The sequence below is a fragment of the Orcinus orca genome, chromosome 4, assembly GCF_937001465.1.
Source record: "Orcinus orca chromosome 4, mOrcOrc1.1, whole genome shotgun sequence".
NCBI lineage: Eukaryota > Metazoa > Chordata > Mammalia > Artiodactyla > Delphinidae > Orcinus > Orcinus orca.
This window is the reverse complement of record NC_064562.1, coordinates 46,913,928-46,929,922: the sequence shown is the minus strand read 5'-3', so window position 1 is coordinate 46,929,922 and position 15,995 is coordinate 46,913,928. Positions and strand designations below refer to the sequence as shown.

Here is a 15,995-nt window from a genome sequence, read left to right as displayed (position 1 = left end):
AACTTTCCAGTTCAATTCAAAGCTTTCAGTCTTTTAATATATTCAGACTATAAGAGGATTTATAAATATAGTTAGTGAATTAAGTATATTTATACATACAGTAAATGAAACAATTACCCTCTTTCCTTTCAAATAAATTTTAGAAAATCAGAGTAGAAAACTTCTTTTGGTATTTTTTCTATGAGGGGGGAACACATTTTCTATGGTATTTTTTCTATGCTAGATCATATAGGTACGTATATGCATAAACTTTGTTTTGTCCTTGCATATCTATGAAATTAACTGCATTTTTACAGCAGTTCTTTCCCTTTACTTAGTTGAGTGGGCTTTCTTCCTTGTAACAAGTCTCTCTGACTACAACATCATATGTAACTTGACAGTTGCGTATCTTTGCATTATATTAAAAGCCTTGGCTTTACTTCATTGTAAGTTAAATTTTCTATACCAATGCCATGTTTGATGCATCATTGGTTCAGATTCATGCCTATATGTTTTGGTGGGAAGAAACGTAACGGTGGATGCTAAAGAAGGATGCTAAGGTTCATAAGAAAGAGCCAACTCAAGGAGATACCAACATTTCTCCCATCTTGGAGGCACTTTCAAATTCTGCACACTTTTTGGTTCTAAACAAGATGTGAAGGGAGGCAGGGTCATGGCTCTTCACTGTCTTGCTTTTTTCCACCTTCTTTTTGTCTTGTGCCCACAGGGGAAATATTTCTCAACTCTGTAACCTCCTAAAAATGACAGCAGGTTCAGGACTGCCTGTCTGCCAGGGCACAACCCTGAGAACCCATGGCCAGTTTCTCCCAGTCTTTTTGAAATCCGCAATCATTTTAAGATTGAATCATTCCAGGGGCACTGAGGCCAGACTCGTTGCAGTTCAGCTGTTACTGTGTGCTTATAGGATAAGAGATAAAAGCAACAAAATTAAATGCTAATGGATGAGTATGAGCAAACATATCAGAACCACAGTGACAGTAAAAGTTGCAGCTCCGATTATATCATCACTGGAAAACTTTAAAAAATAAAGACACTAAAAGCTACTTAGTTTTCCATGGATCAAGTTATGAGATCATTAACTTTGCTTCCTGCTTCTCATTCACTATTAGAGAAATAGAGATGAGCATGGGAGTGAATGTGAACCAATGAAACACAAGGAAATGTCTGCTGAGGAAAGAAAGTATATTCCTTGCTTCTTTAGATAGTTCTGGGTCAAATATCTGTAGATTAAACTAAAAAGCATGTAGCTTGGAGAATTGTGGGTAGTTATTTTGTACCTAAAAGCAGGATCGAAGTGGGAGGTGAAGCTGATACAATGGAAGACAGCATTCATCAGGACAGGCTAGGTTATGCTGCAGTAACAAACAACCCCCAAATCTTCATTGCTTAACAAAATAAAGTTTATTTCTCACACTAGGTGTCCAGTGAGTGTTGGCAGGGCCTTTGTTCCAAAGAGTCATTCAGAGACTTGGGCTTACAGAGGCTCCACCATCTAATGATGCTGCCATCATAGGTTTCAGACTTCACTGAGGCAGGGAAGGGAGCATTGCTATAATTGCTTTGGCCTGAAAATGACAGAGGCCACTGTCTAAAACAGTGCTGTCCAATAGAAACATAATATGAGCCACATGTATAATTATTTTGACTAAGTTTATTGTCATTGTTATTACCAAATTTGAAAGTAATGTTTGTTTGCTAAGATTTCTTTGCTTGCTGTTTTGTTTTAAATTAGCATATAATATACATACAGCAAATTTACCCTTTCAAAGTGTATAGTTCTGTAAGTTTGGACAAACACATACAGTCATGTACTTACCATTGCAAGCAAGTTGTAGAACATTTTCATCTCTCCCCAGAATTACTCTATGCCCTTTGTAGTCAAACTCTCCTTCTACCCTCAGCTCCTGGCAACCATTGCTCTGTTTTCTGACAGTACGGTTTTGCTTTTCCAGGATGTCACGTAAATGCAATCAGAGTATATGAGCTTTTTGAGTCTGTATTCTTTCACTTAGCATAATGCAGTTGAGTTTCCTCTATGCTGTGGTCTGTATCCGTAGTTTGTCCCTTTGTGTTGTTGAATAGTATTCTGTTGTATGGATGTACCTCAGTTTGTTTATCCACTTCTCAGTTGAGGGACATTTGGATTGTTTCCAATTTTTGGTGGCTAATAAAGCCAATAAAAATAGTCACGTACAGGTTTTTGTGTGAACGCAGGTTTTCATTTCCCTTGGGTAAATACTTAGAGGAGTAGGATGGCTAGGTCATATGGTAACTTCATGTTTAACTTTATAAGAAACTTCCAAACTGTTTTCCAAAGTGTCTGCATAACTTTGCATTTAACACCAGAAATACGTGTGAGAGTACCAGTTCTTCTACATCCTTGCCAGTGCTTGATATTACATGTTTTTTTTTTTTTCTCAACCATCCTTGTAGATTAGATCTCATTCTCATATCTCATCTTATAGATTAGCGGACATATGTAAACCTGACTTTCTAGAAGCTACATTTTAAAAAGTAAAAAGAAACAGGAAAAGTTAGTTTTAATAATATATTTTATTTAAAAGAATATATTCAAGCTATTATCATTTTAACATATAGTTAATATAAAAAATTAATGAGATATTTTACATTCTTTTTTGTGTGTACTAAGACTTTGACATCTGATATATGCTTTATACTTTCAGCACATCTCAGTTTGGACTAGCCACCTTTCAAGAGAGCAATAACCACATGTGGATGGTGGCTGCTGTATTGGACAGTGCAGGTCTATACCTAGTTCATGGCCCCGCCTAACTGTGAGTGGGCTGGGAAAATGTGATATTCCATGTATCCAGGAAATGATGGTGAACACTAGTAATGTCTCTCACAAAGGCAGAGCAGAGAAAAAGAAATAATTCAGGTCCTTTATGACATCATTAAAGTACTAAATTGGACCCAATCTGAATGTCTTCTAAGGACAGTCTTAGTTTCTAGTTATGACAGACAGTAAATGCCATACATGTAGTTTAAGCCAGTTTGAATTAGCTAATTCTGTTATTTGAAAATTTCTCCAATATAATTTTGCATCGTGCACTTAAACATGTGTTCCATATAAAAGAATGAGAAAACACAGTTTAGCTAAAAAGAGAAATTAAAACTCACTTGAATTCTCAGAGATAGCATTTTGGTGTATATTCTTTGAGATACGTGTGTATGAATATGTGTGTATAAATGCATAAATGTACATGTGTACAAGCAAAACCATTGGAACATTATATTATTTTCTTATGAGCTACGTTTTTCACCCAATAATATTTTAAAAACATCTTTCCATGTCAATAAATATACATTTAGGATATTTTTAATCTCTGTATAATATTGAAGTTTATGGAGGAATCATAATTCACTCAACACATTCTGTATTATAGGTTGTTCCAAGTATTTCACTGTTTAAATTGAGGCAGGGGCAGAAGTGGTGTATTTTAGAATACCTCCTTATCTGAAGCAAAAAGCAAAGCGTCTTTGGAAATCCTGTTTCCTTTTTATCTCACCTCTTCTTTTTATACCTGGCCTCCTCTCAGGAACTTACACTTTTGCTCAGTCCATTCTTTCAACAAACGTTTAATGAGCACCTACTATGTGCTTCAGCTACAAAGGTGACAATCTCTGTCCCTGAGACCGCCACAGCCCAGGAGAGACTTGCACAACCCCTGGGTCTTGTGAATACTTAAAGATCAGCGCTAGGTTGTCAGACGTTTCCTTTTGCTTGGGCTAACTGTAATAGTTACAGGATCTGCCGGTTACAATTTATCGAGTTATTCTGAAAAGTGAATCGTTCCAACTCGTGCTAGTGCGGAGCAGAACGTCCGCTGGATTGTGGTGATGGGACTGGAAATAAATTGGGTCCCTGCTGTTTCACAGCTCGGAGTTCAATGCTTGGACAAACTCCCCTTTGACAGGCTAGCCCATCTGAGGTCAACTGAGAGACCCAGGATGTCTCTTCTCTGGGCCACTCATAATCCAGGCAGCATCTTTCTGATGCAACTATTCTCATAAAATAATTAACCCTAGACCAGCTATTTTTATTTGGTCCTATAAAAATATAGCTGCCGGCACTCAGTCCTGACCAGGAATCAAGACCTCCACTCTTCAAGGGCATGCCCCAGTGTGCCCTGCCCTGACATTTACTTCCCAGTCTTTGGCATTTGGGGGCGCAGCTGGAGCCACCGCTCAGAGGCTGCGTAGTGTTCCACTGACAGCCTCTCTCAGGGAGAGGGAAAGGTGCATTCGCGGTGGGAGGCCTCGCCTAGGACACACACACCGATATCCTCCCAGGCTGCTGGTAAACCCACGATGCGACGACCTGATGGTCTCAGAGCAAGGAAGATGGATCAGATCTGCCTCACTCTCTTAGTGCAGCCGGAGTGGCGGGGTGTGTGTGTGGGGAGTAGCGCTGGGGTCCTTGAATGTGGGCATACCCCCTCCCAAGTGAGGGCTGTGGATCCGGTTCGCGGGTCCCTAGGCTGTGCAGGAGCCAGGACCACGCCATCTTCCCCTCCAGCCCTCCCTGGTGTGACCACTTTTGATGCCGCCCCAGACAAAGGCAATCTGAACTCCAGCAGAAAGAATAAGGGGATCAGGTTGCTCTCTCGGCCTCCCCTCACTTCCCCCTCCTCGCTTCTCCCCTTTCCACGTGACTCTCTGGAATCTTTTGCAAAAGCTCCGAGTCTCTGGGTCCATTTTCACCCGGAGCAAAGGAGAGAGGAAGGGTGGGGGGGGTGGGGGAGGCGGAGGAAGGCGGAGCGTGTGTCCTTTAAACGCGGGGTTCCAGAGGGGGGCCTTATTTTGTGCGTTTCCGGGCTCTCCGGTCGAGTGGCTCTAGTTCGGAAGTCCTTTCCAGGCTCTCTAGCATTTTCCTCGCTGCATTTAAAACCATGGCTCCTCCTCCGCTCCCGTAATCATACCTCGACCCAGCAGACCGGCTCGGGGTGCACGGGGCGGAGGTGGCCGCTGGCGCCGAGCGAGCCGCGCCCCGCAGCGCTCCTCGCCCGGCCAGCGGCGGGGGCGGGAAAGTAGCGGCGGGGGTCCCCGGCGCTGCCGCCCCCGGCTTTCCTCAGAAGCTTTCGCGGAGTCTGCGGCAGGGAGCGCAGCCCGCGGCGGCGGCGTGCGGCTGCGGCGCCGGCGAGTCCCACGAGCCGCCCGCAGCGCAGCACGAAGTTTCCCGCGAGCCGCCCCGGGTGGCTGAGGTCCGCCAAGCCGGGTGGCCCAGGCCAGAAGGAGGAGTGGGTGGGTCTTTTGGGGCTCCTGGCGACCCCCTCGGCCGACGCTGCGAGTGTCAAGCGAACTTTAGAAAGCTGCTGCCGAAGAACCTGCGCCGGGATCTCCACTGTTGGGGACCCGGGAGCGGGCGGGTCCGGCCTGCGGGAAATGCGGGGAGATCCAGTCGGCTGGTGACGGGCAACTTTCCGGCGAGCCTTAGCCGCGGGCCACTGCGCCCTGCCTCCTCTTTTATTCTCCAGAGCTCAGCCGACGTTGGCGCCCTGCTCTGCTGGAGAGCTAGGCGCGCTCTCCGCCCGGCAGTGAGTGAATTGAACCCCTCCCCCTCCCCCCCGCCACGAGAGTGTCGCTCTCGCCTGTCCATCGCCTCATTTCCCCGGAGGTGACCGCCCGCTGCCCGCCGCCCGTCGCACCCCGCTCTCGGGGCGCCCAGCCTGGGGCGCCGAAGGCTGCGTTTTGGCTGAGAACTGGTTCTTGGATGCTGAAGGCTGGGCTTGCCCAGCTTGGGTGCAGAGGCGGCAATGAGTGTCTTCAAAGTGTGGCTCGGGGTGGCCCTGGCATTGGCGGAATTTGCAGTATTGCCTCATCATTCTGAAGGTGAGAGAGCGGTGCCGCGCGTGTGTGTGTGTGTGTGTGTGTGTGTGTGTGTGTGTGTGTGAGAGATCGTGCTTTTTAAAAAGCTCAGCGGGTGTATGGCATTGTGGGTCAGATGGAAGTTTTTTGGGGGTGGGTGGGTGGGTGGCCGTTTGAGGGGGCTTTTTGTGAGAAGATTCCAACTCCTGATTGTTTTGTATGCAGATCACAAGCCCCACTCCCTTCTCCCTCTCTGCCCTGAGTGCATTTGGGTGGGTGGGTGGGTGGCCGACCGAGGTACCATCTCTGAAATTGGATTCTCTTTCTTCCCACTTCCCCGGTGTCCCCGAATGGAAAGCATCTACATGGAGCGTAGGTGAGGAGTGAACAATTGCAATTACCTGTGTAAAAATACTTATGCTCCTATGAAAAATAAAATCCGGCACCTTAAAACCCCCTTCTCGCCCTCCCTCCTTCCCCCAATGAGTCTACCCGTAAAGTCCAATTAAGATTTTATACGGTGGTTAGAGCTTGTTCTGGAAGTAGACTATTCAATCGCACTGCAAGAAACCTCCCCAGTACAGAGAGGCACGAGCCTGCCTCTTCCCCAGAAAAGAAGTGGTTAATAAGAGTTTAGCTCCGTTCTCTGACTTCGCCCCCTGCCTCCCAGTTTTCCTCCGAGGCTCCAACCTACGTGTAAAACCCTGGAGCTGGGGGTGAGAAAAAAGGAGATTGTGGGAGTTGTCGCCATGATAGCAAAAGCAATGTGACCTCAGGCAAATAAATTAATCGATAAGGAAATCAAGAGTTTGGGGGTCCTAGGATGGCGGGCCCGGGGACGCGAGGCGGCGTGAGCTCCCACCTGCCTAGAGTCGCGAGGAAAGTCGCCTAGCGGGTGCTTAGGGAGGGGGAAGGGAGGCGGCGGGCTGAGGAAGGCGGCTTAATCTACCGCGCAGGACTCTCGGCTTCCCCTCCCGGCTCCGTTCATTATTCATCCAGCTGCGGGAAAAAGAGTTCACCTGCCCCGCGGCAAATCAGAGCCGCAGCCGCGGCCGTCGCGGGCGCTGGGCGGGGCGCCTTCTCCGCTCGGGTGCGGACCCGGGCGTGGGACTGGGGGCAGCGGCAGCCCCCGAAGAGGACACAGCCCTGCTCGGATCCACCTGCAGCCACCTGAGCAACGGCCTTTTCCTAGCTAGCTTCCCGGGAGAAAGTGACGGTGGCTTTGGAAACGCACGGCGGTGGGGACTTCCCCGCGGGTGGAGCGACCGCCAGCCCGCACCCTCCCGGGAATTATGTCAAGTGTGTATCATCCCCGGGAAGTGCAGGTCTGGGGCCTGTGCAGCCTTTTTCAACCAGGGCATAACCTGTCGAACCGTGTCTTTTGTATGTGTGCGTGTGTATGCAAACTTAAAAGACAATAAAACGTATAGGGCTTAATTGTAGTAAAGCACATGGGAGAGTCAACCTAGGCCACCCCAATGTGAACTTGAGACAGAAAAATTACGTTTGCACTTGGTGGTGGCAGTTTCCTATTTAGGATCATGTTCCAGCAACGCGGAAAACGTGCTGTCCGTCCCCGATAGCTCACCAGGGGGCAGTTGGAATGATGTAAGAGATTTGCTTTTCAGAATCAAATCTCTTGAAATTACAAAAGCCATTATTACTAAGGGCCTGCAGAGTTCGCTCTTTGGAAGAGTGGTTGACAAAAAGGGCAAAGTTGAAAAACGTCCAAAGTCTTCTGATGGGGGAGGAGTGTAGGACGCGAGGGGCGCTATTCCTCCAAAGATTCTTTGGAAACTTTGCTTCTTACTCTTTCATCCCACCTTCAGAACATTCTAGAATCATCCCACAACTTGGATTCTTAGATATCTGAGAGTTTCCATCCAAGTCATAATGATGCTTATCTAATAATGAATGAATGAATGAATGAATATGGACATTTACTGAACACTGTACTATTTGCCTCGCACTATGCTAAACACTTTACATACTTTATCTCATTAAATTAATTAAATGATAACAGTCCCGCGGCCAAAAACTCAGCTGTCATCTGATGAGTCCTTCGATTTGGTTCTGTCAGGGTTTTCTTTTTCTCTTAAAAATACGAGCATTAAGGTCAAGAATGGAGAGCTTAAGGATATTAGAGATTTCCTCAAGTTTTTATTATTAGCCTTGGAAGTGATTTTTAAAAATGGAAAAGAAGCATTCACACGTGTGGGTCTCTTGATGCAACCTACTCTGTGATACTGTTGCTGTCCGGGCCATGGCAGAATTTGTTGTTTTCTTCTCAATGCTCAGAGAGCATGTCATATATGTTTCTGGTGCACCAGTTAATAATTCTATAATTTTAGTTGATAAAGATACAGTCTTCCTCACCTAACTGTGTGCTCGCAGAGGGCTTAGGATGGCTCCTGGTTATTTTCCTTCCAACTCAGCTCCTGGTACACAATAGGTGCTAAAAAATTTTGGTCAGGTGAATGAGTATTGCCAAATCACGTTTCAAATTAAGCTTACTGTTGCTGTGTGACCTTGAATGAACCACCTAACTTCTTTGGGCTGTGGTCTGTTATTCACCAAATGCAGAAGTTGGCTAGGTGATAGCTCTAAAATACTTCTGCTAATCATCCAGCAGAGAAAAAAAAAAAAAAAGATCAGTATTTGCTGCCTTCTTTTTGGTCAGTTGCATCTTTCTAGTTCTGAATTTTATTTTAATTATTAAAAGAAAAATGAAGGTTTACAAGCAGGTTATTGGCAGTGTTATTTTACATTTTCTTATATCGCCAAGCTGACAAACTACTGTGATTTGAGAACTTAATAAAATCAACAAGTCACAGAGAAACTTCTAGCAAATGTGGCTGCTTTCTGAATCAGATGTGTTTCTGGAGAAGTACATCTTGAGTTGTGTCGACCCGTGGAAATCCTGTGAAGTTACACTAGATAGAACATGTTGGCTGTGGATAGAGTCTTGAATTGGTTAAGGGAACTGAGTGCCAGTCTATGTCCATCACTCCCCATGTGACTTTAGCCAAGCTTACAATCTTCCAGTCTTTTTCCTTTAAATGCCATTAGCAGAATATACTGAAAAGGATCATCTGATAGACAGAGTGTTTTATTTATGGGTGAATCAGCATATTTGGTTCCACTCTTGGTAGAAGTGTTCCTTCTGTGTAGGATTCAGTGCTTAAAACTCAATGTTAAGGAAGGAAAGACATTGGATGGGAAAAAATAGCCTATCTCTTCATTCTTTCATTCCACAAATCTTTATTGATAGCTTATGTATCAGGTTATTAGGTTATGTCTGGTAGGGACATACAGACATCAAAAAAAAATAATGCCTTCCCTCAGGGAGTTTGCATACCTGGAAATCATTAATATAGGTAAGGTAGCAGTAGGGACATGTAAACGTTGGTCCTTGGTGGGTTTCCCAATATCGAATAATTGCAACTCTGCATATTTTGGCTTTTGCAACTACCAGCTAGTGGAAATAAAGGGTGTTGTATTGTCATAGGCTCTTATTTCCGTCATATTGCATTTCTGTTCTCCTCTGGGGATTGGATTCTGGGTGTTACCCTCTGCAAATAAATCCTTTAGTGAGAGCATGGTCATCTGTATTCGCTGTTGTGGACTTGAGTGGTAATATTACTCAGTTTTACTCAGATATGAGTAGTCATAAAATACTGTCCACCACTTGCCTCAGGAGAGGAGAGGGGACTACCAACATGGCGTAGTTGGCGTTGTGTGCCAAATCTTACACTAGTTCAAAAACAGTTGGCCCATTTTTGTTTTAACTACTCTATTAATTGATCTGACTCCTGATTGACAATAATCAGGACAGGAGCTGTCCTGTCAGTCCAGAAAAGGATTCTATTTTAACTATTCCACAGTGTACAAGCCATATGCTGAATTATAGCACAAAATAAAGCCTGAACATTGAACTACCAACTTGTGGCTGCTTGTTCCTAATGAGTCATATTTTTGTGATACCATGCCGTCCAAACTTCTTCATATGTTATGGTCATGTGCCACTATTTCTTTGAACAAATGGGTCTGACATTTTGTGACTTAGATTTAACCTCTCTAATTTCCTCTTGTTATCAGGTAGGGTTTCCATAGTGAATAGTTTCAGGATGTGAGTACTGGTGCAAATTATATCTCACATTTCCTCTGAAAACTTCAGATTTTATACACGTGTCTCATAATAGAGTACATTCTAATGTGCCAAAGGGCCTAAAAATGAATATGAAATGACATTTATTTAAATGAATATGGAGTGACATTTTGCCTATGTGACCTGCAAGAAAGGCGCCAACCACAGGAGGAAGGTCTCAAGATCTCAGCTTCCTTCTTGGCACTATGTGATCCCTTCACCCTGCACAACTTTATGCACTTTCTCACAGGTGTCAGAACTTAAATTACCTGCCTTCTCAGCTGTATTCCATGCCCTGAAACTGGCAAAGTCTCTTATTTTTCCTGTTTTCCCTTGAAGAAGGCCTGTTTCTCCTTCTAGATCTTCATCATCAGTTAGAATTCCCCTTAAGCTGGAGTTTCAAGTTCAAATAAAGCCCAAATCAAAACTTCAGGTAGAGTTGCAATCATTCCAGTGCTCTTAAGAAAAAAAGTGAGCGGAGAGAGTAACTTTGTTTTCCAAAGTATATGAGTTGATCGATTAGTGAAAAGGCAGGACCAGGAGTTGCACCTAGCACCCAATGCCAACAAACCTCCCAACTTAGTCTGCTGGTGGGTGTGAAGCTTGTGCCAGTGTGGGAGAAATATGCTTGCTTTGGAGGATTGCATCTGGCATTGGGTGGTGATGAACGTTTGATGGGACTGGGCATCACAGTAGAATGCTTTCTTTTTTTCTACAGGGAAGCAATGAGGTTTTGGAAGCTGTGTTAATGGAGACTCATTTCTGCAGCTGCCTTTCGGGTAGAGATGTTGTGTTTTAGGAAAGCCCTCAGAGGCCAGGGCTTATTTCTTTTAGAATTGTACATCCTAGAGCAACCCAAATTGAGTTATTTCCCTTTTCTAATGATAGAATTTATCAGCAGTTGCACATAGTTTTGACTTGAGTTCCTAACAGATGTCTGGCTTAACCAAGTGTGTTTGTGATGCCACACTCAATGCTGCTTTATTTTTTCATGTTACTGTGATTTTGTAACATCTGTCTACATTTCCAGAAATGGGTTTTGATATGAGTACTTGGATACATCTTAAGATACCTGATTTCTTTTGGAGCTTTGAAAGTTTACTGGCCTTTGGAGGGTAGTGCTGTGGAGGAGGGTAATAAAATTACTTGAGGATGGTTTTATCTAAAGGTTAAATTTTGTTTGTTTATTCTAAAGGTTAAATTTTGTTAAATTGTACCTAAGTGATCTTTATGTTTAACTTTTAAATGTGAGAAGTAATTAAAATAAGTCCATTTACATAATTTAGGAATTGCATTGTGTTGATATATATTTATATACTTATATACGATTATTTTATTATTTATTTTTTTGCGGTACGCGGGCCTCTCATTGTTGTGGCCTCTCCCGTTGCGGAGCACAGGCTCCGGACGCGCAGGCTCAGCGGCCATGGCTCACGGGCCCAGCCGCTCGGCGGCATGTGGGATCTTCCCGGACCGGAGCACGAACCCGTGTCCCCTGCATCAGCAGGCGGACTCTCAACCACTGCGCCACCAGGGAAGCCCACGATTATTTTATATATATCCATATCCACATGTCATATGATTATTTTATATATATCTATATCCATATATGTGTTTATATATATCTATATCTATATATATCTCCTTTCTTATGATATACCATAGACTGAAATACTGTCTTTGGAACAGAATTTCTTAAAACTAAGTCAGGAAGAATTTTCCCCCAACATTTTATCTCAAGTTATTCTTATTTGAATTTCAAGGGCACAAAAAGTCATTTCAATAAATTTGCCCATGGAGATCTTTGATTCAAACCCCAAGTGTAAATAACCGTCTCCTTTTCTTTGAATACTGTTCTTAATTCCATTATTAGTAGATAAGGTAGACCAGTCCTTTCCTGAGAAGTTAATAGTTCTGAGACTTCACAAATGATCTGTTGGCATCCAAGCACTGTAGTAAAATGTGTCCTTCCCTCTTTGGACATTAAGTGTGGCACATTGTCAAGGTGTGCTCTTTCTTGGTGTGTGTATGCTATTTCAATCTGCTTTGCAGCCTGTTTCTGAGCTAGTATCTGTTAGCACGCTGCCTACATGTTTATAGGTTAAATCAACACCTGCTGTGCTGTTTAAAAATTGGTTTAGAAAAAGCATAATTTTGTGGGCTGGAAAGATCCGTGAAGGAGATGGGATCAAGTTCAAGGAAATTGATTAGACCAAATGCATCTCCTGCAGGAAACAAAAATGAAAGCATTGGCATATGAAAGCATTACCATGGGATCCTAAATTGGCCTCTTGGGTTGGACTGGAGAATTTGTGTAAGCAAAGAGTGGCAGAGAAGGCTGGATGAGTAAATTGGGACTGGATTAGGAAGGCTTTGCTGATTTGTCATATAGGAAAATACACCAGTGTATTTATAGCATGTCGTTATACATACATTTATTTTAAAATTCAAATAATGAGTTTTAATAATGCTTTCCCTCATGCATGTCCAAGAAATGTTGTTTTGGTGTATGGGATTATTTCCCCAGGGGCAGAATCCTCAAGCTTTGGAAAAAGCACAGTTTACTGATTATGATGCATGTAGATGCAGTTTTAGTGTACTTTGGCCAGGGCAGTACCTATTGGTCTGTTATGCATCCCTTTTAATTCTTGTTTTGTTTTTTCCCCACAGGTGCTTGTGTCTATCAGGGTTCCTTGTTGGCGGTAGGTCATTCTTCATATATTTGGTTTATTTATTTTGCATGTAAAATGCTTGATTGAGGTTACTTAGTGAGTGAGGTGACCCTGTCATTGTAAAATGTATTTATTTTCCTTTTCAGTTTGAGGATTATCCCTCATTCTGGCACAATCATGCTCAATTACTTAATACCTTTTCCAGAGTGAATTAGTTCCATTTGGATACTCAGGTATTGGAAGAGAAGTTCAAACACCCAACACCAATTTGCATTCCATGGCTGTCTTGTGAGTTCTTTCAATCAGAGAGAAAATTAGATCCCATTCTTTTGTCAGATATGAACTAGGGCACAATTTGTTTATCTTCCAAACAACTTGTTTGCTTCTTCCTTTGAACCCCTTCTCCAAAAAAATATACAATTATTGAATACAATATGGAGAATCCTGACTGTTGCTTTGAATTATACTTTTAAGTTTTGGTAACAAAGAAGTTAACATTTTATCTCTGATCCTTTGCCACGTAGAGGAGAATTGATTTTGAATTTAATGTCGGGATCACGTGGGGGAAAAGCTGATGCAAGATTCCTGCATTTCTTTTCATTAATAATGTACTATGGTGCATAACAGTGTGTTAAAAGCCAATCGAAAAGACCGTCTACACTCCATCAACTCTAATAAGTGGTGTGACAAGTCATTCTTCACCACTTTTTTATTTTAGTTTAATAAAGGCTGTAATAAAAACAAAACTCAGATGGTTGGAAAGGGTTTGCTCATTTACATCCCAACCCTCTATTGACGTGTGTGATACCAATATGTCAACTTGGATTGTCCTTGTGGTATTGAAATAGATGAGAAATATTTGAAAGATCTGAGAGTCTAGATAATTGTAGATGTTCACAGTAATATTCTTGAATCTGAACTTTATGTAATACAGTTACTGCTCTGGAGATTGATGTGTTTTTTCCTTCCTTATATTTTTTCTGTTAAAGAATCAGGTGAAAGCCATTTTCCACTCTTTCCCATTCCATGCCCTTAAAAGCCTACTCTTCCTTCTGTTTATTCTTTAATACATTTTAGGAATCATTTTAAAATCAAGGTGCTATAAAATACATCATCAGTTTTGGGGAGCTCTAGTAGATATTATAGACAAGTTAGTTGTCCGTTTTAATACAAAGAAAATTGCTTATTGTGTAGAGTCGTTTGTAACTTTTCAATATCTTTTCATGGCTATCGATCTACCTGATACATGCAGCAGATCAGTGAAATAGGCAGGTCATGTATTATTTTATACTCTCCCCCTTTTTAATGAAGAACCAAGAATGCGAGAGAGAGAGGTTTGCTAAAGGTAATTGACCGTTAAGGGGTGGACCAGAACAAAACAACCTGTCTTCTTTCTGTTGTTCTCCTGAATCTGAAGAAAGTGGCTAGACTACCTTCTATGTTTGACGCGGCAGCGTGGTATTGTACATTTGAATACGAAAGCAGCAAGTACGGGAAGAGGTCAGTTTGGTTTGATCAAGTTAAAGGAGTGGGGGCACTAGCACACTCCTGACCCCTCTAGTTGCCTTCTTTGCTTACCAAGACTCTGCTATGTTTGTTCCTACACCTCCTCTAGCCTGATGTACTTGTGATTGTGGTTATGCAACTCAGGCAGAAAGACAATACATTTACTACAATAATAAAGATTATTATTGAACAAATATTTACTGAGTGACAACTCTGGACCTGCTATTCTAGGCACTGGGAATGCATCAGTGAACAAACAGGCAAAATCCTTGCCTTCATGAAGCTCGAATTCTAATGAATAAAATATTTAGAATGTCAGATTAGTGCTAAGGAGGAAAACCCTATGGGTGTGGGGAGATAGAAAAGGCTGAATAGGGGACAAGGGTGGCCTCTTGAAATAAGGGGATAGGGAAGGGCTTCCTGAGAAAGTAAGGTGACATTTGAAGAAAGACCTGAAGGGCACTATAAGAGCTTGCCCCTTGGATATCCAGGGAAAGAGAATTCCACAGGGAGTGTAAAGTCTGAAGTGGGAGCTTGCTTGGCCATTTGAAGAAGTACTTGGAGGTCACTGTGGCTGCAGCACGTGATCCAGGGGGAGGATGGCAGGAGATGAGGTCAGAGAGGTAGGCAGTGACAGAGCAGCGTGTCCTTCCATGGACTTTAGCTTGTCCTTTCAATCAGGTGGGTGAGCCACTGGAGGAGCTAGAGCAGAAGAATGACAAAACCTGACTTACAGTTTAATTAAACTGCTGAAATGGGAATATGAAAAGAAATAGCATTTGTTTCTAGGGAAACTATGTTGAATACTTTAAAAAAAGACTCTGTAGAGGTGAGTCACTGAAAATTTGCTGTCAAATTAAGTATGAGAGAAACAACTATAAAAGATTGGGGGAAAAGCACAAAAGTCCAGAGAGATTCTGCGTTCGGATTTATTTGCAACCTCTTGAAGTTCTCTTTCTATTTTAAGGAACTTCAAACTGGAATGGGGATGATGCATTGTGGCCGTAGCTAATTGTATGAATAATTCATTGCTGCTCTCTTGCCACATGGCCTGGTCTTGAAGAAAAGCACTGCACCTGCATCAATGAAATTGAATGAATGTGCATTTATGTATTTTGAATTAAAATACAAAGCTTAAGAACATTTATATAGTGTTCTAGGATTCTCTGACTAAACAACTCCTTGGGTGAGAGGATTTCTATGGTAAGAGGCATCACATCCAGGGGCTGGCTTTGAGGATAGTGGCATGGTGTCCCAGCCCCAAACCCTGTAAATTCTACCCACGTGCACTGTAGAGCTGGGAGTGACTTTGGAGGTCATGTAGTCTAAACTCTCCATTTTATAGGTGGGGAGAGTGAGGCAGGGATTGAAGTTCTTGTGCTTCCTTCATTACTCAGGTGAGTAACCAAAAGTGGAAAGTGGGTCTGGTTGAAAATGGCAAGGCACCAGCTTCACCCAGAATTCCATGAAACATACCAAGCAAATGAGAACACAGATCTAAGCTCTGGCTACTAGTTGCTAACTCTCAACCTGTCTTGTGAGGATTCCTTCCACTGATACCTTTTCCATCTCATCACTTGTTGCCTGGGAAGCTGCCAGATAGAGTGGTTCATTCAGGACCTCTGTAGTCTGACAGACCTTTAAAAAAATTTTTTTTAAATTGAACTATAGTTGATTTACGATGTTGTGTTATATAGCACAACTATATAGCTAGGTGTATAGCAAAGTGATTCTGTTATACATATATATATATATATATACTTTTTCAGATACTTTTCCATTATAGGTTAAAACAAGATATTGAATATAGTTCCCTATGCAATACAGTAGTTCCTTGTTGT

General features: G+C 42.7%; 1 protein-coding gene across 8 annotated transcripts in view; it reads left to right on the top strand.

Moving 5' to 3' along the window:
* The window catches only part of FRAS1 (Fraser extracellular matrix complex subunit 1), a 552,940-nt gene that overhangs the window by 78,451 nt on the left and 458,494 nt on the right, over positions 1-15,995 (top strand). For 2 of the 8 annotated variants that reach the window (XM_033406466.2, XM_033406468.2), the window contains exons 1-2: positions 4,581-5,853; positions 12,647-12,678. In XM_033406466.2, coding sequence (XP_033262357.1) covers positions 5,778-5,853; positions 12,647-12,678 — 108 coding nt within the window. In that variant the 5' untranslated portion in view covers positions 4,581-5,777. Of the gene's footprint in view, positions 1-4,579; positions 5,854-12,646; positions 12,679-15,995 lie in introns of those variants that run through there. The other 6 variants (XR_007477155.1, XM_033406465.2, XM_033406464.2 and 3 more) reach the window with 6 other exon arrangements.